The sequence below is a fragment of the Pochonia chlamydosporia genome, chromosome 6 (assembly GCF_001653235.2).
Source record: "Pochonia chlamydosporia 170 chromosome 6, whole genome shotgun sequence".
NCBI classification, from domain to species: domain Eukaryota; kingdom Fungi; phylum Ascomycota; class Sordariomycetes; order Hypocreales; family Clavicipitaceae; genus Pochonia; species Pochonia chlamydosporia.
The window spans coordinates 402,915-427,109 of record NC_035795.1 but is presented as its reverse complement, the minus strand read 5'-3'; the positions used below and the strand labels follow the sequence as shown (position 1 = coordinate 427,109).

Sequence of the window (24,195 nt, the reverse complement as noted above, 5' to 3'; positions counted from 1 at the left end):
TATGGAGCGAGCTCGATCGGAGTTGGCTCATTCCAAGCAAACGTTACGTTGAGAGAAGAACAAGCTTCTTACGCGAAATTCGCCTACCGCCTCTACCCTTCCAAGTCTCTCCGATGCCTTATATATACGACCAGGCACCTGAACTTCTTTTCCTTTTTCTTTGTTTCTTTTATTTTTGCTTTCGTGGTGTCTGGACAGCTCAAGTCAAGTTTTCCGCACAAGTCCTTGACGAGCTCCATCACACCATTGTCAGACATAGCAAAGATGGAATACGATGTTACTCTGGACGTGGAAATTCGGGAAGAATATGGATGCGACTGCTTGATTGACCTCTCCAGCACGGCCGTTTATGTTTTTGTCACCATGCTTGGAGTTAAGCGTCGCTTAAATGGGACGCTTGGATACAAAGCGTCAGACAGACAATGAGTGTGCTTAACCAGGTGTGGCACTGATACCCAACAACTCTTAAATCATATTCCATGACGACGCTGGAAACTGGGTGAAGATTTACCTTTCGATCTGACATGAAGCAATGCATGATGCGACTTCTGGTAGCAAGAATATGCAACACCACAGTAGTCTCATCCTGTTTTTATGTCAGGATTTTACGAATGCACACTTATGATGGGAATGAGGAGGTTTGATGACGATGGGAGTATAGGGAAAACAAGGAATTGTATGATTCGTATGGATGAATAAAAGATTGAATTCATTGTCCAAATTCCACGGTGGACACAAAGTAACGCATCAACATGTTCTAATACCTGGATTATTGCCTTATTATTTGTCGAAATTTGACGGAAAGGAGTCGCTGTATTGTCATATAGCATATTTGCCCAGCCTTTGCCCGGTATGCCTCTCTAAAGTTATGGCTATCACAACTTCTGCTGAAGTCTCTATTTGTGCAGTCCTGTCGCAGTTTTTGGTTTAGTCCTTAGAAACCTCACCTCTATATATTTAAACACCTTCCGCTGAAATGCAAAGGAGTAAAAGAACAAGATATTAACAAAGGACAGAAAAGAAAGACAAGAGGGAGACATATGATCCCATTCTATCCTCTTGACCTCCTTGCCAGCAACTAGTCGAGCCCATCGAAGCCCATAACCCCATGTGCTCCCATTGGCCCAAGCTTGCTCTTCTGAATCTCCTTGCGGCGCTTAGCTCGTCGCTTCATTTCCTCCACGCCGTCATCTTCACTGTCGTCGTCCTCATCGTCACTGCCATCAACAGCTGGTCGCTTGCCGTTGATGTTTTCTTCTTCGTCATCGTCCTCATCGTCTTGGTCCTCATCTTCATCGCTGTCTCCGCCTTGTAATTCCGACAGTTCTTCCCATACTTTGACGGTTTTGCCTCCAGCACTGATGAGTCTGTTGCCGCAGTCGAAACCCAGTGATACAACAGCTTCCATGTCATCATGTCGTAGATTGATGGACCTGTCGACTTCTCTCCGAACGAGATCGACGATACGTAGACTGCCGTCACCGACGCCGCAAACGACTTTCTTGCCAAGGCCCATTTCCTGCGGAACTCTGACCATGGCATCGATGCTTTCGCCTCCTCCTTTCCCGCCGTCGACAATGATTCTCTCTTGTTGGTCGTCCCATGATCCCTTGTCCCAGATGGTGAGGACACCGCTACCAGAGCCGATTGCGATGACACCGTTGTTGCGTTTGGTCTTGGGTCCCATCCCGGGCATAAAACAAGCGCTCAAAAGTTCATCTTCTTGGTCTTCGCTACGTACCAACACGCCTCGACGAACGTCAGTCACTGCTAGTGTCGTGCCACCTGTGCTGACCCATTGTTTCGAGAATCCGCTCGTGCTTTCTTCTGAAGGAGGCAGAGGCGTGATCGATGAGACGTAGTCGGAATGGGGGAAATGGGTCTGCGCAGGTTTCTTCCCTGGCGCGCCGTCTCGCAAATCGACAATGTGCAGGGCACCAGAGTCAGTCGCCAGCAAAAGGCTCTGGGGGTTGAGAACATGTAATAGCGTCGGGGCGTCGGGGACGGAGGTAGTGGTTGGGATGAAGGATTTCGAAATAACCTTTCCGTTGTTTGCATCAAAGTATTTGACTAGAGAGTCGGTACCGGCAGAATACATTGCTAAATGACATTCGGTCAGCGTCCATTAATTGGGTTTCCTGAGCTCTGCAAACAGGACATGTCATACCCTGGCCATCATGACTATAAGCTAAGCATCTGCAGCTTCCCTTGTGTCTCCTCGTTTTCCAGACCGTGTCCACCATGCCTTTGCCATCGCTTAACACGCTTGTGTCAGCGTCCGCATCGTCCTCATCAGAAGCACTGCTGGGCGGCAGTCGGAATGTTTCTACATGGCCGTTCGATAAGCCCACGGTTAACAGAGGCTCGGTAGGGTGCAAGGCCGTCGTGAACACATCCGACTGCAGCGGCAGTGTGCAAAGATTCTCGAACATGGCGGCTTGAGGGACAGCTTCTCTTTAGCTTGGTGGGAGTCAAACGAATTGAATTGATAGTCGACCGAGAAACTCTTGCACAGGGCAAATCGAATAGAGAATTGAATTTATTTCTCTCCTGTGTGCAGTCGGAAATGCTCCCCGTGGTACTCTGATCTGGCCAATGCCAATAAATTGGCGCTTTGGCTGCGCAATTGGTCGTTGTTCTTCCAAATGGACAATAGGTTGAAGGATTTTTTCCCATTGAGCTCCAGCCTTCTCGACGTCAGAGGTCCCGTCACCCACCCACTCACCAAGGCCAGGTAATCCATCTACCGTACTGTGCCAGCCCGCCCAGGGTCGTCTTCCGCACTGTGCATACTCCAAATCCCCCCAATCCAAAAGCAAGCCAATCCCTTCTAATGCTGTTTCGTTTTCCAGCAGGACAGACACTTTTAATTTCAGATCCGAGATTCGAAGCAAACTCCGTCGTGTAATATGATTTCCTGGTTGTTCATTCTACAAATTTGGCAATCCATTTAAATTTGAAGGCACTCGACAAGTCATAGTGGAGAAGCGTCAGTGGTGAGGAGTCCAAGATATTGAGGTGACCGACATCTTGGTATTGCAATTCCCCAAAGCCAGATCATGAGTATCTCCTCAATATGGGCAAAGGCATGGCTCATCATTCTGTCTATCATGGCGGTGTCTGCCTCTGAAACCTCTCCTACTCGTTGCGTCATGTACCTTACTGGGTAGGTTCTAATCTGTATAATCTCTTCAAGATGCTAACAGTCACCCCAGACAACACAATGTTGTTCCGTCGGACCCGAGTCTTACCGAGGGAATTACACATGTCATCATCGCCTTCATGCGATCTGATATCTTCAATTCCAATCGAAGCTCGCCCGAATTCCCCCTTTTCACGAGTGTCCAGGATGTTCGGGATAAATTTCACCCTAGCACTAAGGTCATGGTCGCTATCGGTGGCTGGGGTGACTCTAAAGGATTTGAAGAAGGTAGTAGAGACGACTTTTCAAGAAGGATATGGTGTGAGAATGTCCGCGACATGATTCGCCTCACTGGCGCTGACGGTATTGATATCGATTGGGAGTACCCTGGGTGAGTGCCTCCTTGTCGATGGTGTTTTTATATTTCCAGAACTAACCAGTAGCGAATGTAGTGGAAACCGTGATGACTATAAAACTATCCCAAATGAAGAGCGGTCATGGGAAATCGAAGCCTTCGTCCAGTTGTTGACGGATTTGCGTGCCACCATTGGCACCGAGAAGATCCTATCCATCGCAGTTCCAGGCCTGAAGAGGGATCTTATGGCATTCACAGAAGATACTGTACCCAGGATTGTCGCTCAGGTGGATTTTATCAACGTCATGACCTACGACTTGTTAAATCGGCGCGACACCATGGTAAAACATCACAGTGGTGTATCTGCATCATTGAGTTCCATTGAGACTTACATCGAACGCGGCGCAGAAGCTCATATGCTGAACTTAGGGCTGGCTTACTATGTTAAATGGGCGTTGACCGAGGAGTGTGACCCGGACCATCCCCTGGGTTGTCCGACTCAGCTTCTGGAAGACCCCAAGACAGGTGATGATCTCGGCCGGACTGGTGCCTTCAGTTGGCATGACAAAACGCCTCTAGATCTGGAACAGTCGTTCTCTCGCGCGACGCTCAATGGCCAGTATTTTGAAGATGGTAGTTTTGGCTATTGGGATGACAAGGAGAGACGATGGTGGACCTTCGATACACCTAAGATGATTGACCAGAAGCTGAGAGATATTGTCTATCAAAGGAAGCTAGGGGGTGTATTTGCATGGGGTTTGGGCGAAGATGCACCTAATTTCTCTCACTTACAGGCAACCATGGAAACCCTTCGGAGCCTGCGGGTGGACAAATCAGCGGACCGCGAAGACAAAGATGAACTGTAGTCATCGAAACCGATTCCTTGTCATCACGGGTTCGTCACGAGAGATGTTTCTTTAACCGGCCAGGGCTCCTCTGACGGAACTTGTCATGCATCGGCAAGTGGAGAAAATATTCACGCATATGTTTCTGCAATGTAACTCTGCTCAGAACTGTGAAAACCCAGGGTTGCGTCTGTACGGAGTAATTACCTTGGGGTTGGTCATCAATACTGGACTCTGAGATGAAGCTGATGGACGTTTTGAGCATCTTTCCCGTGGCTTCTTTGACAATTTCGGTCTCGACCCGTCTTGGCATGCACGCCAAACCTTCCACGTGGAAGAGCTCGTAAGGTGAGTTGGTCTTCTTGAGCTATATGTGTGCATAGCAGCTATCTTTCTAAGCATTGAATTATTCACTAGGGCCGAGAATGTCAGATCACCACTTCTGATACCTGACCACGTGGTGGGTGAAGAGGCTTGGAATGGTCTTGGAATGCCAGCATGACATTATTCAGGACCTTCAAGAAAGAACAAATTGGACCCCGCTGCAGAACTCCAGATCTAGGCTCCTTGGCCAAATGCAGATGCCAAGTCTGGAGGGCCTCTAGATTGAGGGACATTTGTTTGGTCTGATAAGATACTCAAGTGGCCCATGACGAATCATGGTGCTCAATTGACCCACGCACGACAATCTGACAATCTTCACCATGCATCTATGCGCGGTCTTGACCAGGGCAACCTTCAGCCACACATTACAGGATGAACTGAACCACTTCGACTGCACATCAGCCAATGTTCTCTTGCAGGTGGGACAAAAGAGATAAGTTGCTGGATGAGCGTTGAGCCTGAATTGGCTTTCTCTTTGGTGTCTCTCTGTCTAAGAACGCGAAATTATCCAGGCAACTACGGAACCACGGGACCTGCACCGAGAAGAAGTGACGACCTTTTGGAGAGGCGGCAATTGACCTGGGGAACTTTGCGAATAAATGTAACGTCCTTCTCCGCATCCAAACGAGCAGGTGGATTGACTGTCTGCCGAGAGTTCATCCAGGTACTAAGAAATGAATAATATGCATAACAACACCGAATTGGAAGCGAAAATAATTGGGGCATTTGTCTTGGCCAGGCCATCCAAAGGACCCAACGACGAAGGTGTGGTCCACATGAAGCAGCTTGAAAAGAAGCTTACCCACTCAAATACCGACTCGACCCCGGTCACAACGCCATTCCGAGCGCATGTTTTGGAGTTTGTGCTTCTTGCAATAATCTGTACGATCGAACATGTCACTCTGTTCTCCGCGCTATGTTGGTTGGTTGCGGAGCTTTGGCAAATCCCGTTCGCATTGTTGCCCAGTGCTGTCAGCCATGGCCACTCACGGGGTGACCGTTTGAGACAACCGTGAAGAAGTATAAGTAGTCCCTATGGACCTGTTTACTCAGTTACTGGGGATGATTTGCCATTGCTTTTTGGCTCAATTACACCCGTGTATAAATCAATCGTTTGAGGTTTCATTCTGTGTCTTGGTCCCTTCGTTCTCCGCCAAGCTCCAGCCCATACTACGGTCCCAGCCATGCATGCGGTTGCATCTTCCCTGTTGGTCGGTCTCGTGGCCGTCAGCCAGGTTTCGGGAACTCCTTGCCCTACGAAGCCCAAGCCCATGAAGCACATCGATCTAGGACCGAGGCCGTATTATCTGGTCAATAACATGACGGATGGACCTCTCAAATCCAAGCTGGATTCTTGCAAGGAGATGACAATGAAGCCTTCTACTTTCTCAATTGGTCATCGAGGAGGGGCTTGTCTGCAGTTCCCCGAGCACTCGAGGGAGTCTAACATGGCTGGAGCTCGCATGGGAGCTGGGGTGCTCGAGTGTGATGTTACGTTCACCAAGGACCGCCAGTTAGTCTGCCGTCATAGCCAGTGTGACTTACACACAACCACCAATATTGTCAATATCCCGTCACTTAATGCAAAGTGCACAAAGCCTTTTACTCCGGCAAAGGATGGAAAGCCGGCATCGGCCAAATGCTGCACTAGTGACATTACTCTGGCCGAGTTCAAGTCGCTATGTGCTAAGATGGACAGCTCGAACGCCACGGCTACGAGCCCCAAGGACTATCTCGGCGGCACTCCGAATTGGCGAACCGACCTATACGCTACCTGCGGCAAGGTTATGGATCTCAAGGAGCATATCGCCTTGGTTGAGTCTCTGGGACTTGGTCACACTCCGGAGTTGAAGGCACCCGAAGTTCCCATGCCTTTTGAGGGCAACTACACCCACGAAATGTTTGCTCAGCAGATGATTGATACGTACAAGCATCTCAAGGTGCCGGCTTCAAGAGTGCTGTCCCAGAGCTTTGAAGTGAAGTCGGTCCTCTACTGGATCAAGAACGAGCCCGCATTTGGCAAAACTGCTGTTCTCCTCGACGAGTCTGGCGACGAAGCCGGCGCAATGCCTCAGGCAGTGCAGAATTTGACACTCTATGCCAAGGCGGGTGTCAAAACCATGGCTCCTCCTATGCACTATCTCGTTGAAGTAAAGAACGGCGTCATGGTCCCCAGTGCATATGCCAAGAAGGCCAAGGCGCTGGGCCTCAAGCTGATTTCCTGGAGTTTAGAACGATCTGGCCCTCTGGCTCTCGTTCACGAAAAGGGCGACTATTACTACACCAGTGTTCGGGATATTGTGACAAAGGATGGAGATATGTATAACTACGTCGATGTTTTGGCCAGGCAGGTTGGTGTTACCGGTATGTTTTCTGACTGGAGTGGCACCGTCACTTACTACGCCAACTGCTTCGGCATTGGATTGAAGTAAACTTTGACGGGAAAATTTGTTTCTCTTTGAAAGGGCCAAAAAGTGGATGGGGGATGTTTCCAATGACTTCATGTTCAATAATTACATGTATATAACTTTTAGACGCTTTCCTGATCCAATATCAGCCGGCAGATGCCACAACATGCCTTGAGATATATTAGACTTTGTAAAGAGGGTCTTCATTTCGCAATACTCCGATGATAAGTAGACCCGTGATAGAGAAATCAAATTAAGCACTATTATAAACAGTAATGTAAAGAGACACGGCTGTGGCGATTCTATCTAAGATTTACAAGCTGCTGCGTGTGATGGAAACTTCGGTATAAGCCTTGGGAAGACCCTTCAACTTTTGTTCGTTCTTGTAAAACACCAAATCAAAGAAACTCATGAGTACATCATTGACAATTGTCTCGAGTCTTCGACCCCTGACGGACCCAATCTCTCCAGCAACTTGGTCCAGAACGGGATCGGGGAGGCCGAGGGCGGAAAGGAGCAAAGGTCGGTCGGTATAAGAGCCATGGGCCGTGCCGTTGATGGCGAGTTCCACACGCGAACCGGTCAGGTGAGGCCAAAACTGGTTCCAAGTGGGATCTGACGAATCCGGAGCACTGTGACCATATCTTCCAGCAAGAAGGAAGGGCTTGTTGAGACCCTGGCTTCTTATCGGTTCCACAACCTGGCCGTCGAAATCGACGCCTCCTCGAACCCTCTTATCATTTCGAGCCAGAATCGCGGCGGCGCCTCCTCCAACGGAATGGGCGTATACTGCTAATCGCTTGAGATCCAGGGAACGGGCCAACCCGCCAAGAAGCGACTTGGTAAGTGTCGTGTTTTGAAGTTGGTCGATGACGTAGGACAGGTCTTCGGCTCGAACCTAGAGGCCGGTTAGCACTAGTGAATAGAGTTTATGGACTGGACCCTGAACCGTTGAGCCAAAACAAACGGCGTCAGTCTTCCTTACCTGCATAGCCTTTGTTTTGATAGGCTCATCGGTACTTGAAATATTGCGTCCAGCGGTAGCAGACCCATCAGGAAACTCGACGAAATTAGCTTCAAACGGATGATCTACCGTAACCACCACGTATCCTTGGCTGGCAAGAGACCTAGCAGCCGCGCCGTATAAAAGTCGAGACTCTGCGAGGCCAGGCGTGAACAGCAGCACTGGGTACTTTTTGTTTGTTTTGGGACCTCCACCACAAGGATTTATCTTGGCCAAATCGCAAACCTGCATCTCGAAGGAAGCGAAGAGCGTTTCTGGGAGACCAGCCTGAGCGGCTTGCTTTCCATACGCAGCGGCCACCTTGGGCGTCATGTAGGGAACCGTCGCAAGAGGGCATGAACTGCCACCCGCTCCCTTTTCCACGGGCACAAAGGTGGAAAACAAGACGTGGCGGCCCTTGGGAGAGCCGTTTGCCTCGAAAGGATCAGCCGGTCGACTTGAGTCGGTGACTGACTGCACCTTCATGGCAACATCATAAGGGCCGGTCGGTGGCGGAACCAGTATGGCCGATACTGTGGACAGGGAGATGATGGAAAGGATTGGCTTCATGATGTTGACCTTGGAGTGTAGTTCAGTTGGGCGTCAAGGCACACGAAGATGAATTGCTTTTTTTGTCGGTAGTGGTGATGATACCCGTGGTATTTGGTGACATGATTGAGAAATCAACAGCATAGTCTCTTATGTATATATAGTTGTTTGCAAACCCGCTGTCGAGGCGATGATGAAGTGAAGCTAAACTGAATATGACAGGAATGCGACGAGAGCAGCACAGCGGCTCACAGCAACGCAATCTGAGCTACGTACACGATAGATGTCATTCCCCGCAAATAATCCCAAAGCCATACAAGTTAAAATGAGCAGGAACCCTATTTCCACGTCACGCAAACGAGGCTTATATAGTGTGAAATGAGTCTTTCGTGCGTGGCCAAGGGGGAATCTCGCGAGATGATTACCCAATTGGGAAAGTGGGGACCGGCGCCCGATTCCGATTCACCTAGACCGAACGCAAGCCTAATATAGACGCTCCAAAATGTCCGACGTATCGGAGAGATTGATTGAAAATTTCAATGTTGCTCAATATCTCGAGTGCTTCTGCCAGATGATGTAAATGCGCCGCTTTGATGGTATTTGGGTGTTGGTGCGGTTTGGAAGGGAGAATGCAGGCACAGCCGCAGACACAAATAGACCAGACAATGCCATGATGTGGCCCTCCAATCTCACGACTCATGGATTCACGATACTGTCCAGTTGCGAAAAAGAGGCACCAGACACATCAGCTCTGGCAGCCATGAGCTGTAACCCAACTCTGTAGCTGATGAGGCACACCATGCCGTCGAGCAAGAAACGCAAGAATGCGGTCATCCTTCGACTGGCCCTGCAACACGGACGCCCAAGCCTGAACTTCCTCCTGAATAGCTTCCTGCAGAAATACTTCCAGCGTCTTACCATCACGCCGACTGGAAGCTAGTCTCTTCATCTGTAAAGCCGCCCCGAGCATGCTCAGAGCGAATAACAACATGGCAAAGGTGACATTCGACGTATATATGGGCCGTTGACGCATGGGACTCGGAGAAGAGGAGGACTGTGTCTCGTGGCCTTGAGAATGCGACCTGGAATGGTGACATGCCTCGCTGTTCCACGAATTCTTAGGGCTGCACCAGTCTTGATTACTCGATTCGTACAATCGACGACTGCGCGGGTCGCTAAGCAGGTTATGAGCCGCGATGACGAGCCGGTATCGTTCTAGACGCACCAGCTCAGGAATGTTGCTGGCCCTTGAATCTGCGCCAGACAGATCAGGGTGGTACAGCTTGACGAGCTGGGTGAACATGGCTTTGGAGTAGGGAGCTCCTGGTGCGGCGCCCAAAATTTCGTGCGGCGTTGGAGAGGGACTTGACGGCCATTCAGGCAGTGAAGATTGCTTTAAAGAGGAGAGCGAGTGTCGTCGCCTGGTGGTAGACTGTCTGGGGCCATGGCACATCTGAGAAGCTCTATGAAATACTCTGGCGGTGTGCATGGCTTGAATTTGGGTTTCGATCGAAGCAGATCTGTGTTTGGTGCTTGGATGTCACGGTGAGATGTACGAATGTTTGGAGAGAAAAAGCGAAGACATGGCGACGTGGCATAGCGCGACACTTATATCGTGAGGACTCTACCGTCCATGAAAGACGCTTTGTCCGTGTGCTGTAACTCTAGTTTGACAATGGTTGGGTCAGGTCAGTTCAGGTTGTAACTGACGCATAACCGCTCAAGTCCTGCTCGTGCATGTCTGGTTTGTTGTACATGTATGGCGGTAACTAGGCTGGACAAAAGGGTGTCAAAGGCGTAATGTGCAGTCAGATGAGATCAGATGAGATCAGATCAGATATTTAGTTTCATAGCTATCTATCCCTTAACCCAGTAACTGGTAGTCTTGAGTTGAATTCGAGGGACCAAGAACCATCCACGGCGGCTGTACCTAATCATAACAGGGCTATTTCAAAGAAGAAGAAAAAAAAGGGAAAGAAATCGGGCAATTAGCCCTGTACAAATTATGTGCAGTAGCGGGTAGCGAGTACTCCTGATGTCGATACCATCATACCCGAGAGTGTATGGTGGTCTGCTGCCTGGAATTCGCACGTCCATGAATGATGAATGAGCAAATTACAGTTTCGGGCGAAACGAAAACTCGCTCAAACTTCGGCATTACATCAGGCTCTCGCTCTGCTTTGCCGCCCCCGGCAGTTCAAATGCGGCCAAATAAACGAGGGCATTCCACATCAATTGCCCACGTCTCTCTGTTCTCCATCCGCGTCTCCATCTCCGTCTCCGTCTGCGTCTTTCCGCGTCTGCGTCTGCGTCTGCGTCTGCGTCCCACCAGACCAGACCAGAACAGAGTAACCAGAGAGTCATCACAGTCATTAGAGTCATTAGAGTCACAATCAAACCACACAAACACATCGACTTCTTCACTCGCCTTCTTAAGCCAGCCTTTTGAAGCCAGAAAATGCCAACACAGAACACCCTTCTTCTGCATCCACGCAATCCACGCAACCCGCCAACCGCCTCCAAGAACAAGGAAGGAAACTTAGGAGATGCCCCTGGGTCCATTTGATTCCCGGGCAAAGCGATCCCGCTGTTCTGCATGCTCAACAAGTCATCTCAAAGTAGGCAACCCATTCACATATCCATCCACACAAATAATTCTGATAACTTATAATACCCTTATTTATTTTTTTCTATTTTTTTTTTTAACCCCTTTCTTTCTTTTTGCTGACACACCCGCCGCCAGTGCTCTGGAGATGTGCCCTGCAGTCATTGTGCTCGTCGGCACATCGCATGCACCTATACATCTCAAAACAAGACCAATAAACTGATCCTTGTCGAAAGAGGGAAGCAAAAGACGCAGATAAATTGGTCCTTGAAGCTCTCCCGGCCGAGCACCTCGACTTTGCCATCTCCGTCCACAGCCACAGCCACCGTCACTGTCTCACACATCAACCACTATGTACCTCCTCCCAGACGTCTCAATGACAAGTCCACCATTTACATCACCTTCTTCGACACCTTCTCCAAAAGGAATGACTTCACTGGCCGCTCTCGAACAGCCGGCGATGAAGTGAAGCAGCTGGCTGAGCTGCACTCTCGCAAAGGAAACCATCTCCTCAATGCCATGCTGGCTATTGGCGCAATGTATGCTGGCAAACTGAACGCGAATGACGGGCCACCAAAGCGGGAGTCCCTGTTGATAGCTTTTCAGCATTACTCATATGCAGTCGATGGTCTTAAAGAGGCTATTGGTGCATGGAGGCTCGGTGCAACCCAACAGCCACAACGAAGAAAACAGGATCAACACGTCTGTATTCTGTGGACGACTTTCTTTCTCGGCCTGTTCGAGGTGCGTTTCTCAGTCCTGTGTTTGGGATAAATAAAACATGGAAAACCAATGCTAATGCAATTCAGCTCATGAATGATGTCACCGGCCACTGGTGGCTACAACACATCGTCCACGGCACATCTGTGGCTTTGAAAGCCAGTGGCCCCGAGTCGTGTCGTTCGGGCCCCGGGTTGGCCTTCTTCATTCAGGCCAGGATGTTCGAAGTCAGCAGGACCATTCTATTCAATGAACCGACCTTTCTCACAGAACCGGAATGGGTTGCATTGTCCCGAGATATGTGGTCCGAGGAGGTGAACTTCGAGTCTGGAGTCGCCAGGAATTCTTGGAGACCGGTGGATTCGTTGCTCGACATCATGGTAATGTGCTCCAATCTCCGTGTGAGGTGAGTTCAACTTTGCTCCACTGCTCACAGTCGGTTATCACGGTGCTGTGTTGGCGGTCCCTCCCATCATCAGGCTGTTCCTACAAGACAACGCTGACGCCCCAAAAAGAGCTGCAACCTTTATAGCAGCACAGGAAATTTCGCCCTCGCAAATACCCGGGCCCGAAGCTAGAGCCATAGCCGAGGATGGACATCGTCTTCGAGAGGCTTTGAGAAGTTGGAGTACAGCCTATATCCCTGAAACAGGCCAATTGTCAAGCTTCAGACTGGTAGATTCTCCAGGGTTGAACGACGGCCGCCATCAAGAAGGCGGCGGGCATCAAGGGCTATCAGATCCGAGCAGTCTCATGGCTCGTGTTTTCTTCGCTGCCATTAGCATTTACCTCTCGGGGATTTTCGACTACGAGCTGCTTCACTGGCAACGACTAAACATAGCTGTCGCGATCCTCGATCAAGCCACCATAGTGCAGCATCTGCACACAATCCTGGCTTTGACAGAGCTTGGTCTGGATCGAACCACCTTGTCGCCCCTTGTATTTTTGTTCCCGCTTCGGATAGCCGGCTCCCGCTCGCGTTATCAATGGCAGCGTGATCAAGTTGTCGCAATGGTGGAACGCGTTGGCCAAGCATTCGCCGTCGCCTCGGCTATCAAACTCGATCTAATGTATGTATGGAAAATGAGGCGAGTTGTCGAAGCGGAGGGTTTCGCCAGCAATGACACTCTGTCTGCACCTGACACATAAACTCCCTCCACCATTCAAAAATAAAACCCCCGCCGAATATCCGTTATCTGTCCCAAACTGCTTCTCATTACTGTTCAAACTAGAAGAAATCGGGGGTCAGGCTCGAAAATAGACGCATGTACTCCCGTTTACTCCCACCTAAGTCCCAGGTTCCTTAGTCGTATGTCGGTGAATGGACATATCAAAAGCGCTGGACGAAAACCGGATACTGGCAGACTGTACCTTTACACCAGCCCGTCAGATTTGAGAGTCGTTGGATGACGCTTGGACTTGTGCTGTATAGCCATCTAGCCTATCTCTTTCCCGTGCCTTCTGTGAAAGGCTGAATTAGATAGTCAGTGTCGTTTTTGAAAAGGCATTCATAATCACAACCTCAAAACGCAACCCTGATTCAAGCATATGGTCAGACCATCACCACCACCTTGCGGCTGTTTCATCCACTCGCTCAGCCACCATATCCGAGTTCATCCAAAGGGCGCGTCCCGAATTCGCCTACCCTTGGCTCAGCTTATGCGCCATCCTTCTCCACTCTCGGATGCCTATTTGGCAAGCTTGCCCATCCACGATTCAAAGATACATACTCCATACTCATTCCAGTACCACATCTCTGTTCCAGTGGGCAGTCTGGTCCTTCTTGAGAAAAGACTTGAGTAAATTGTCCATCGCTGGTACTCGTAAGAAGCTACATTCAAACGAATCTCAATTTCGCATTCGAGAGCACTGCATGTCTTAGCGTTATAAAATTCGTAGCATTCGGCTTATTCGTGAATACGAGCGGCTTGAAACCAACAATAGTCCCCTCCAATGTTGTTACCACGGAAAACCGGGCAAAAGTTGGGCTGCATGCACTACAACTCTTTCCGTAGCAACATTGAATAAACGCGACTGGAGAGCATAATGGCACCAGAATCGGTCAACTTGATTGCCCTGTCCGGAGAATTTCGCAGAGAGAGGGCGCCGAGCTTGGAACGCAGAGCCTATTGACGGGGGACCCTGCAAGTAATTTCACTGTCCTCTCAAACTGGTGCCAGATTGAAGAGCCAGCGTTCGAAGAAAAGGGGTCGTATAGATTGGGGGTTGACCGATCCGACAGGGCGATTATTGGGGGTATTCCCATTTTCCGGAGCCAAACACTTGCACTGCTGATTTCGCAGAGCAACACATTTGTTTCGTTTGAGGATACTCTCAGTAATAACCACAGAGCTCAACACGGACCAGTGGTTCTTTTGTGTGCTGTGCGGATATTTTCCGTTAGGGGAGCCGTTCGACGGTGGGGGTTGTCATAAATTTAGCCCCAGCGTGGCCATCGATTTTTCATCCCTGTCTGGGTGTTCGTTGACCAACATGCTTGCATGAGATTGGCGGCCACGGATGCTTACATCTGCGGAGGTCTTGCTTGGGGCAGCCGTAAAAATCGGAGGATGGCCAACTTGTGCAATGTTGAGTCTACCAGACCGGCCGGATCAGCTTCAAGCGAGTTCCAGTTGAACTTTATGGTGGTAACAGCACTGCCAATGAAGGCGGTTCATGCTTCAATCGTGAGAAGCGAAGCGAGAAGCCACGAAAAGCCACAAAGCCAGTCCCACTGCCCGGCTACATGTACCGTCCAGCCCTGTCCCATGACCTCACTTAGCGTCACCGGCCGGTGCCAATAACCGCCCACTATCATCTGCCGTGGCACCGGCACGAGTTGCGTCTTGCTTTCGAGTCTGGCTCTGAGAGCTCCATAATCCTGCAGCGTTGCAGAAGCTTGCAACTGGGACAAAACCAGTCGCTGGAGGGGAGAGCTGGTGCACCGCTTTGCCCTGGCATGTGAAGCAGTATTCATTTATGCGAATGTCAGTGCAGCTTGACTATTTAGGAACCCAGGGCGAGTGATGAGGCTGCTTCGCGCAAGATATTTTATCAAGCATTGAGCGGACTCGCTTTCAAAAAAGCGGTCAATGGAGACTTCATCACAAACAAAGTGTGAGCTCTGGTACCAGCTCAGGCTGTCTGATGCGGCCATAGTTGATTGCGTTTCAGACATAGATCCGACCATATAAACCCAGGCGAAGCTGGACATCTGGGGCAATACTTTGGAAATAGCGGCCGGACTGTGTGCCCAAATCTTCGGTTTTACGCTTAGTAGCCTCCTCCCCTCGATGGTATCTCTTGCGCTTTCGCTTTTGGGGGGAAAGAAATCGTCCAGCTTTGTTTTTCGGTGTTGTAGAGTAGCACCATGATCAAGCTTCCCGGACAGGGCTGGTTCCATTAGCGCCTTCAGCCTTGGAATCTTCCTGCAGGGAATGAGAGACAAGCCACGAGGTCAGAGACCCAGCAAGAACCAATATGCAAGACGAGAGAAACAAGCTGAGCTCCCTGTCCACCATCAGACCCGCCTGCCGGTCTTGGCGAGGGATTGGCTTAGGCCAAGGCCGGAAATCGTCATCGAGGGGCCACGGGCGGCATCGGGACATTGGAGGTTTCTGTCAGGCCATCCAACGATGGGAACCTGTCGCGTCAGTTGCGTAATGCCTGTGGCTACGCCGTGTTACACAGAACACGGAGCACGGCGCACTGTGCCAAGCACCGGGAACAGTCTGGTTATTTCCTACCCAGTTAGGTAGTCAAGAACGTGAATGAAACCAAGATCAACCTTGGCTTGAGGCTTGAGGATATGATGACCATTCAAGGGGGGAGGGCGAAATGTTCGCAACGCACTCAGCTCGAGGTGTCTGAAGAAAGACTCCAAACAGCTTTGAAATTGGCAAACGGGACTGCGCCACATGTTTAGTTTAGGCTCGGCTTTCGTCGTTCAAGTGGTCTCGTTGATGCCCTGCTTTGGGTTGTCCGAGGCGTTGACTCACTTTTTCGCATTTAGCGCCCCAAACCAGTCTCTCTTGGGCTGATTTGTCGGAAGCAGGCTGATGTGCTTGGCTCGCAGCTTGAAAATAAAAGAAGCTGAATGACGCTCCCCACCTGGCATGGAGATTCACCCTGGTCAGTCGCAGACAGTCACTCACCCACAGCATTAAAATAGTTGACGAATCCTCGTCTCAAGTTCTTCTTTCATACCTGTAAAAACAGAACGCCCCTCGTCGTACTGCACCGTAACTTCGCACATCGTTCCTTCCTCCAGTCTTCCGAATACTCGGTTGTTGTCTTGTGCACCTTATCGAACCAGACCGTACCGATAGCTCCTTCCCTCTCTCGGCCTCGATCCGCGACGCCTACATCCCCATTTAGGCCCAATACTGCACGAATCTGTCTGGTAAAGCTCCCTCCTTGTTGAGCAGGCATTTTTCCTTCTTCTTTTTGACCGCCTGTCTATTACTCCACCATCGTGCTTACACAAGTGTCCTGGGCAGATCAGACTTACCAACTACCCGCCATGGAGATTCCCGCTTTTCTCAAGCTGGTCCTTGTTGGTGCCATTGCTTTACTCAATATCATAACATTGGGCCTCCTAGCATATGGTACGTAAACACTTTCTCTCGACAGGACATGAATACATTCACTGTCCAAATCGAACCACCTTGTGAATATTTACTGACTATTCCCACAGTCGTTAATTCGTGGAATGGCTCCCGATATGGCGGCTGGGGGTACTACTACCACGTCAGCTCGCCTTCTCAGGTCAACTTTATGCTCTTCAACACCATCTGGACCATCCTTGTTCTGGTCTACCTGGCCGTTGTTCCTCGCCTCATGTCATCTTTGTACCACAGCATCGTTGCTCTGCCGCTGTTGGGTATTAGCACTCTCTTCTGGTTTGCTGGTTCTATTGCTCTTGCTGCTCTCATCGGCGCTGGCAATTGCAATGTCGCCTCTGTTTGTGGCCCGTACAGGGCCGCGCAGGCAGCTACTGCCTTCGGTTTCTTCATCTGGGCCATGTTCACAGTTCTCACCGTTTTCGAGCTACTCGCCCTCCTCAAGCACGGCTTCAAGAAGGGCTCTAATCCCGAGAGCACTGGCAACCAAATGACCACTCAGACGGCTCAGACGTATCCCGGCGCATAAAGTCCCCAGCTGACGACTGACTTTACTGGACGCAACTTCATCGATGTGCTGTGGATGAGAGGGCTTCAAGCAGAAAGCTTGTGGGCCTCCCCTTTTTCTCTCCTTAGTTTATCTTATTCTTTTTGGATTTGGTCTTGTCTGGATGAAATGTGATTTGGGAGCTAGTGGAGATTGATACCCTCGCTCGAGATAGTTCTGTGCGAAAACAAGGTTGCTGGGAACACAGTATGATGATGTTGGCATGAGATTTATAGGGAGACGTTTTACGGACTGCTACTGGGAATTTTTCTCTTCGCTGTTGGCCATGGGTTATTTTGAGCAGGTTCTAACTAATAATGATATCCAAAGCGGTCGTTTTGTTTGACATGAATTCATGACCCTAAAAAGTGATGAACGAGCTACAGCAACAGCAACCCTCCTCTTGTGTTCCCCCGAGTGTTCAAGACTATTTTTTGCTGACATCCTCCGCAATTTCCCAATTGTGTCCAGCCGGGTCATCAAAGGTAGCGGTTCTCAAACCCCAGGGTCGCAATTCAGGACCTGACCGAAACTCAACACCCTTGGATTTCAACTTTTCCATGGTAGCATCAAGGTCGTCTACCCAGATACTCAGCTGGAACCGCTTGCCAACTTCCGGAGACGCTACCTTGGACGGCCGAATAAGCTCGTCCCCCGCGGCGGCATCAAGCAAATTGATGATGATGTTGTTGAATTTGACGGCGCAGGATTCGGCATCCTCATTGAGCACACGCGCGCCAAAGACGTTGGTGTAGAATGCCTTGGAGGCCGCCAAGTTCTCCGTCATGAGGGACATGGCGGAAATAGTGAGGAGTGGTTCGCTAGTTGTGGCGGTGGCCATGGTGTTGAGATTCCGAACGTCAAAGATAGGTTCTAAATGCACACCAATTGGGTGCTGTTTGTTCTGAGTGTGAGAGAAGCTTAGGAATTGACGCTATTGTCGCCAAGACGAAGTGGTTTAACAAGTGTCGACGGACGTCTTTTATATTTAGTTACTGTAGCCCAAACAAGACGGCCGACAATCTAGCTCGACAATATCTGAGCCTTGCGATGCAGTGTCGTACGGTAAAAGATCTGCGAGACCGCATCGCCGTCAGTAGCTTCGCATTCGCTCGCGGATATTCAGACCGTGGCGTCTTGCTGCCTGGCTTCTCATGTCAGACAGCCAATCGCCATAGGCTTCCCTCTGGAACAGACCGATCCCAAAGGTGGCGTTTGGGGTCTTCTGGAGCATCAGCCTGAGCCAGAATAGCACATCGGAGTTCACGCGAAGTTAGCCACTTGCATTGGGTGCTGGAAGGGCAGCTGAACAGCCACCTGATGGCTTTGAGAGCCGCACTGAGTAGACTTAGCTCAGAGAGGAAGCTGGAGGTGCGGCTGCCTGTGTTGCACGAGTCTGCACTGGTAGTTCACGGCGCTGTGGTGGAAGAATATGGATTGGATGTCTCGGGTCGTGAATTGCAGTTCTGGGGGATTCAGTCGTGGAAAAAGAGCTTGAGATTGACCAAGTCTGGCTGGTACGGCAATCAGCATCATGCAATGCGCCAAGTGAGCAAAAGTCAAAAGGTCTGGTGTATTTCGCCCGCCATTCACCCATGGAAAACCAGGGACGTTAAGAAATTCCAATTGCGAGACTCGACATTTCATCACTGAGCACGAGAGTATTAATACACAGGCACTCTTTGTGCAACCATGAGCTGATAATTTCGTTACATAACATTGAAGTCCTACACTGACTCACCAACTGGAACACCAAGCGACCAGTATATGTATATCCAAATTGACAGTTCACATTGAATCAGTTGCAGAACCATGTGGATGACTTGCAGGTTCCTGGATCAATCTCAAACAGATATGGAACTGCCAGATCCAAGATGCCCCACAAACGGCTCCAAGATCATCAATGTCAAGTCATTTCTGGTCTGGTTGCCAAAAAAAAAAAAAAGTGAAAAGGACTTGACATTGAAGGCTGGAGCAGGTGGATTTGCTGGGTGTGGCGCCCAGCATTTCCAGCCTCCCGGATTCCCATGTTCAGTCTGGTCTGGTTGAGCACATCACAGCCCAGCCTCTCCAAATTCTCGGCCCGGCCCCACCAGACAATGGTCAATGTTGGGAACTCCCCTGCCCATCTATCAATTATCCATGCAGATGAACAAAAAAAATCTATGGAAAGCTACGGATCGGGAAGTTGGCAAAGAAGGCTTCAAGACAGCATTTCGTGGCCAAGCGAGAAAACACGACAGCATGTTGGAGCTGACTTTCAAGCATGGGCACATCGAATTCAACCGACTAGCGCAAGGATGCATGATTTTCCCAGTCTGGTTGACACTCACTTGACTTGCTCTGAGCTGGGTTTCTGGGTTGGGGGGAGTACGTCATCATACCCCGCCAAACCAGAGCAGAGCAGAGCAGTAAGACGATGTGCTGGTGTCTGGTTCCTGGCTGGACTGGACCGTTGACACGACAAGGTACAGCGGTCCGTCAGTCTGGCTCCAGTCAACAGGTTGAATCCACCAGACACAACAAAGGCTCCATACTTGGGCAAAAATAACAATCATCATGTCTCAGCATTTATTCTTCTCCAGTTTCCTCTTCATCTTCCTCTTCTTCTGACCATGGCCGCTGCTTTCGGTTAGACAAGATGTGGTCTGCTGTGCCCAGCTGCAGCTGCAGCCTGTTTCGTATGCAGGCTGGGCAAAAAGAGACTTGACTTGACTGGACTAGACCAAGGGAAACGTGCACGAGCGGGTGGATCTCTCTCACCTTGCGCTGGACTTTGTACACCATCGTCACCAACTTAGAACTGGGCAGCCAAACGGCTCACCATCTCACCCATCCATCAATGTCCATCCACCACACACAGCCCAGCCACCGTCTTATTTATTCCCTTCATCATGCAGGCGTTCTCGACAAATCCATGCACTCCCGCCCTTGCGTCGAAGCATTTTTTGCGCTCTCCATTCCCAGCCCATCCAATAAATAAATTTCTTGGCCTTACTTTGATTGATATAATACCATTGCTTTCCCCGTCGACCTCCCCGCCTTGATTTTGCTCTCTTTTGCATTCCTGGCATCCCACTTGCGCACTTGACCCTGCCACGTTGACTGGTCGCATTTCAAGTTCCACACCACGATTGACCATTTGATTTCTCCTCCACCATCGGCAGCGGCGTTAGTGCTCAGAGTTAAGCCAAGCCATCCGCTTTGTTCCAGGTCCCTGGCCGACAGGCACCTGCAAGACATATCTAGGTAACTTACATTTGATTGGGTTTCTCGAAAACAATTGCCCATCATGTTGTTCATGATAATCTTTGTGTGCACTCGCATATCCCAAATCGTCACTTTGGTAAGGCTCAAGACTCCCACTGCAAATGCGCCGTCGCCAAAAGTTACCCTACTTAAGTACTCACAAATATGTGCTTCAGATACCTCCCATGGGCATGCTCGCCTGGTTCATCAACATATTCGTCAACCACAACGCCTTGACCCCCGATTCGATCCTCATCCTCTTTATTCTCGTCGTTCTCGCCCTGGCTTGGGCCGTCTTCACGCTCTTCAGCTACCACCGCTCATCTGCAAACGCTCGCTTCATATCTCTGGTCGATCTTTGCTTCATGGGTGCGCTCATTGCTGGTGTTTATGAAATGCGAGGAATCGCAGACGCCGACTGCACCAACCCTGACTCGAGCTCCGTGTGGTACGCGCCAAATCACATTCCCGTCCCCAACTGGGGCTGGGAGACGGGCAAGCCCTGCTCCATGCTCAAAGCTAGCTGGGCCTTCGCCATTATGAACATCATCTTCTTCGCTACCACGGCCCTTGCCGCCTTTAGCCACGGCGATCACTACGATGAGCGCGTCGTTTATGAGCGCCGCCGCACCCACTCCAGCCGCCACAGCCATCGTCACAGAAGCCGTTCTGGCGGATCTCGTCACAGCCACCGAAGCCCACACTCTCATCGCCAGCGAGTCTACGTTTGAGGTGTGATGCTCTGTGTCTGCCAAAAAAAACTTCATTTTTAAGTCGTAGCTTGGCCGAGGCAAATGAGAGGCGTCGCTGGCTGGGAGAGCGACATTGTTGATCAGGTGCACGCCGCGCGTTATGGGTTTCGCAAGACAACGCATCATGTTTGCCCGGATATTATGAGGCATCTCCAAAGAGATTCGCGACAAGTCATGCACCTTCCGAATGGTTTACACTCCCTATGCCGCAAGTGCGGAAATTGGAATGACTACAAACCGAGACTTGTTACGTCTTGCAAAGGACTAAAAGACTACAGAGAGCAATTCGCCTTCGGGTGATGCTTTCACACAAAAATGACTTCGGAGAATCAGTTCGGATATGAAAGGGAAATGCTACGCTTGACTTTTACGATCCCCTTTGTTTACAACAAAATCTTCACCATAGCTCACATGTTCGTACGACTGAAACGACGTCGAGAGTCCCGCTGGAAATGCGGCGACGAATATCACCTCCAAGCTGCAGGACAAGATTCCTGCAAAGCACTTACTAGATTACATACTCGCTTGTACGAAATGTGTATTTGACCGGATACCCTACCATTTTATATGTCATGATATCAATACAACGTTAATACATTTGCAAGTCCCAAATACCGTATCCATGCCATGTGACTCATTTTAAATGCTCCTACCTAAAAAACCGAAAAATTGGTATCATAAGACAAATTCATTAATGTCTTGTTTCATCCTCACCCACATGATAGCCTCTCGCAACTCCACTGCGCCCTTCTTCCATCAAAGTGCTTGCCTCTTGGTCGAAATCCGTCCCCAAGCCCTGCCACGTCCTCTTCGATCGTAAAAAATCTGCACCAGGGCTCGCGACCCCGTTGATACTAGCCAGTTCGCCTGCGACCCTCTTCGTCACGGCGTTTGACTGTGCCCCATTCGCACCTCCAGATTCTGTGCCGTTATCATCATTGCTCGTACTTGAGCTTCGCACAGTGAGTTGCATGGGCCGACTGTGACTGATGAGTTTACCTGTCCGCAAGTCAAATTGAGGAGGTAGAGATTCCTCGCCCTCGACGCCATCTCCCCCGGCTGCCTCTATCGACGCATCCTCCTCGCGTTGCAAGTGTGATTTATCAGCGTCTTTGGTGGAATCTACTTCCTGCTTGAGCTTCTCGATGCCTCCCCACCACTCCTCGCCCCATATTCTCTCCTCCTCACTCATGAGCGCTACTTCCATTTCGAACGGCGTGACAACCGGCCTCCAATATCCAACATCATCTTCAACAAGGCCGCTTTCCCAGCACCCAATTACCACCCAGCCTTCGATCTCAGCGAAATTCGCCAACTTGGCAGGGTTTAGTTTACCAACGACGACAGTGTAACTCTTCTTCCCTGCCTTTGCAATCTTTTCCCTTAGCAAGTCGATGGATGCTAGGTAATTCGATACAGAAAGGGTGTTGACTAAGATGCCCACCACCCCTGCGGACGCAAGGGACAGAACCCGCGCGAATCGTCGACGCAGAAGACCTGCCGCTCTAAAAGTCGGATTGTCCATGGTAGGTGCTGAGTCGGTCGTGGAGAGAACGTGAAGCGACGCAAAGCGAGTTTGTAAAGCCAACAACAGAGAAGTAGGTGGATCGGAAATGTGAAACAGCGAGTGCGACTTAATGATTTCCTCTGTCATTTCTGGCCCATCAATCTTTCGGTTTGGTATTATGGCTGCAGGATCTCCCGCAACGCTTGTGCCCAGGATATCTGTGTACCCCGCCTCCTTCAAAAGATTTACTATTGCGTCAACGTGGTCTTGGTACGTCAAGTCTGCCATGACAACAACCTTGGCTGCTTTGTCGCTAAATTCAGCAGCAAACTTTTCCACAACCAAGCCGTGGTCAAGCTTGTGAGACGTGTAGACGTATATGACGGGTAATCGACTCGTAGGACTCAAGCACGTTCTTCCATAGTGTACAACAACCTCCGAATCTGCATGTTCTGCAGCGATTTCGTCCACACAGCACGCGCTATAGCTTGTATCGGCCAGAATGTGAATTCGTCTCGTCTTGTCATCTCCTTGTGAAGAAGCAAGTTCAGCGTCTAGTAATTGCACAACCCGTGGCGCGTCAACAAGCATGTGATCTGGGAATTGTAACGCAATCTTCTTCCACCCTCCTTGGCGGATTTCGCTTGCTGTTCGCCCGATTTCGTACGTTGATCGCAGGTCATCGTCTGACAGGGTTGATTTGGGTATCGATTCGGCGGCAGGAACCTCGAGGATGTGATCGTCGGGGGTGGATAGGACTGGCGCCGCGGCGAGTTCGGAAGCCATGATTTCGGGTTGGAACCGAATAGGTCCTGAACTGGTGGTTTTAATACTGCAAGTAAGCAGGTTGAACGTGGGAAGAAGTGTTGAACGAACATCATGCCATAATTTTTTTCTGGTGTTTGGCGGGGTGGACCCTGTGTAAATGCGGGGTGAGCGTGTGAATATCCGGTTGCGGTGGGTGCGGATTTGGGGGCCACCAAGATGAGGATATAGGTGCCATCTGGTGAGCAATCCAGGCGATGAGATTGGCTCAACTATCTCGACTCTCAACCGGTCAAGTCAAGTTCAATATAATAACTGAGAGCAAAGTTGCCAGTTCCTTGTAAGAAAGGGCTTCAGTTCCTGCATCTGAAGTGTTCACAACCGAACTTAGTCTGTTTTCGTGAGCTTCGCTACGCTATGTTATGTGGGAAGCGCTCGTAAACAATTCCATGAGCCATCACGGACTACAGCCGACAGACTGGCACAAATGGTCTTCAACGAGAGCACAGCGAGTTCCAGCCAACCTCCTTCCTCCCCGAAAGTAAGCTCTATCAACGCCAAATGTTCTGCTTCAACTCTCGCTCTTGCACCCCTTTCAGCTCGTGGCAATTAACCAGATCAATAGGCGACGCCACGCTCGGAGAATGGTCGTTTTTGTGTCGGGAGAGGGTCGGCACGTTGAAGCCACAAAACATGGTCTCGTCCAGTAGCCCTCTGCTCAGCCAGTTCATGCACCACTGGT

At 50.1% G+C, this 24,195-nt stretch overlaps 11 protein-coding genes across 11 annotated transcripts; 5 read left to right on the top strand and 6 right to left on the bottom strand.

Annotated features, from left to right (window-relative positions):
• Positions 1–1,078: 1,078 nt before the first annotated feature.
• VFPPC_09742 (WD repeat protein) lies at positions 1,079–2,432 on the bottom strand (the record flags this gene model as incomplete). Its single annotated transcript, XM_018288227.1, has 2 exons — positions 1,079–2,100; positions 2,168–2,432. The coding sequence occupies 2 exons, from the start codon at positions 2,430–2,432 to the stop codon at positions 1,079–1,081; spliced, it is 1,287 nt and encodes a 428-aa protein (XP_018141177.1).
• A 627-nt stretch (positions 2,433–3,059) lies between these two features.
• On the top strand, positions 3,060–4,363 carry VFPPC_09741 (chitinase 18-4; the record flags this gene model as incomplete). The annotated part of the gene is made up of 3 exons (XM_018288226.1): positions 3,060–3,166; positions 3,216–3,533; positions 3,595–4,363. 3 exons carry the CDS (start codon positions 3,060–3,062, stop codon positions 4,361–4,363), a joined length of 1,194 nt encoding a protein of 397 aa, XP_018141178.1.
• Positions 4,364–5,910: 1,547 nt separating this feature from the next.
• On the top strand, positions 5,911–7,158 carry VFPPC_09740 (glycerophosphoryl diester phosphodiesterase family protein; the record flags this gene model as incomplete). Its single annotated transcript, XM_018288225.1, has 1 exon — positions 5,911–7,158. One exon carries the CDS (start codon positions 5,911–5,913, stop codon positions 7,156–7,158), a length of 1,248 nt encoding a protein of 415 aa, XP_018141179.1.
• Positions 7,159–7,447: 289 nt separating this feature from the next.
• Positions 7,448–8,707, bottom strand: VFPPC_09739 (PAF acetylhydrolase family protein; the record flags this gene model as incomplete). The annotated part of the gene is made up of 2 exons (XM_018288224.1): positions 7,448–8,032; positions 8,120–8,707. The coding sequence occupies 2 exons, from the start codon at positions 8,705–8,707 to the stop codon at positions 7,448–7,450; spliced, it is 1,173 nt and encodes a 390-aa protein (XP_018141180.1).
• A 724-nt stretch (positions 8,708–9,431) lies between these two features.
• VFPPC_09738 (Hsp40 co-chaperone Jid1) lies at positions 9,432–9,989 on the bottom strand (the record flags this gene model as incomplete). Its single annotated transcript, XM_018288223.1, has 1 exon — positions 9,432–9,989. One exon carries the CDS (start codon positions 9,987–9,989, stop codon positions 9,432–9,434), a length of 558 nt encoding a protein of 185 aa, XP_018141181.1.
• Positions 9,990–11,232: 1,243 nt separating this feature from the next.
• On the top strand, positions 11,233–13,160 carry VFPPC_09737 (C6 finger domain-containing protein; the record flags this gene model as incomplete). The annotated part of the gene is made up of 4 exons (XM_022428671.1): positions 11,233–11,304; positions 11,430–12,035; positions 12,101–12,417; positions 12,527–13,160. The coding sequence occupies 4 exons, from the start codon at positions 11,233–11,235 to the stop codon at positions 13,158–13,160; spliced, it is 1,629 nt and encodes a 542-aa protein (XP_022284238.1).
• Positions 13,161–16,533: 3,373 nt separating this feature from the next.
• VFPPC_09736 (MARVEL-like domain-containing protein) lies at positions 16,534–17,162 on the top strand (the record flags this gene model as incomplete). The annotated part of the gene is made up of 2 exons (XM_018288221.1): positions 16,534–16,618; positions 16,708–17,162. 2 exons carry the CDS (start codon positions 16,534–16,536, stop codon positions 17,160–17,162), a joined length of 540 nt encoding a protein of 179 aa, XP_018141183.1.
• A 445-nt stretch (positions 17,163–17,607) lies between these two features.
• Positions 17,608–18,021, bottom strand: VFPPC_14649 (glyoxalase/bleomycin resistance protein/dioxygenase; the record flags this gene model as incomplete). The annotated part of the gene is made up of 1 exon (XM_018292417.1): positions 17,608–18,021. One exon carries the CDS (start codon positions 18,019–18,021, stop codon positions 17,608–17,610), a length of 414 nt encoding a protein of 137 aa, XP_018141184.1.
• A 512-nt stretch (positions 18,022–18,533) lies between these two features.
• On the bottom strand, positions 18,534–18,827 carry VFPPC_16495 (hypothetical protein; the record flags this gene model as incomplete). The annotated part of the gene is made up of 1 exon (XM_022429023.1): positions 18,534–18,827. The coding sequence occupies one exon, from the start codon at positions 18,825–18,827 to the stop codon at positions 18,534–18,536; it is 294 nt and encodes a 97-aa protein (XP_022284239.1).
• A 1,645-nt stretch (positions 18,828–20,472) lies between these two features.
• On the top strand, positions 20,473–21,160 carry VFPPC_14648 (membrane-associating domain-containing protein; the record flags this gene model as incomplete). The annotated part of the gene is made up of 2 exons (XM_018292416.1): positions 20,473–20,526; positions 20,606–21,160. 2 exons carry the CDS (start codon positions 20,473–20,475, stop codon positions 21,158–21,160), a joined length of 609 nt encoding a protein of 202 aa, XP_018141186.1.
• A 712-nt stretch (positions 21,161–21,872) lies between these two features.
• Positions 21,873–23,474, bottom strand: VFPPC_09735 (diphthamide biosynthesis protein 2; the record flags this gene model as incomplete). The annotated part of the gene is made up of 1 exon (XM_018288220.1): positions 21,873–23,474. One exon carries the CDS (start codon positions 23,472–23,474, stop codon positions 21,873–21,875), a length of 1,602 nt encoding a protein of 533 aa, XP_018141187.1.
• Positions 23,475–24,195: the final 721 nt, after the last annotated feature.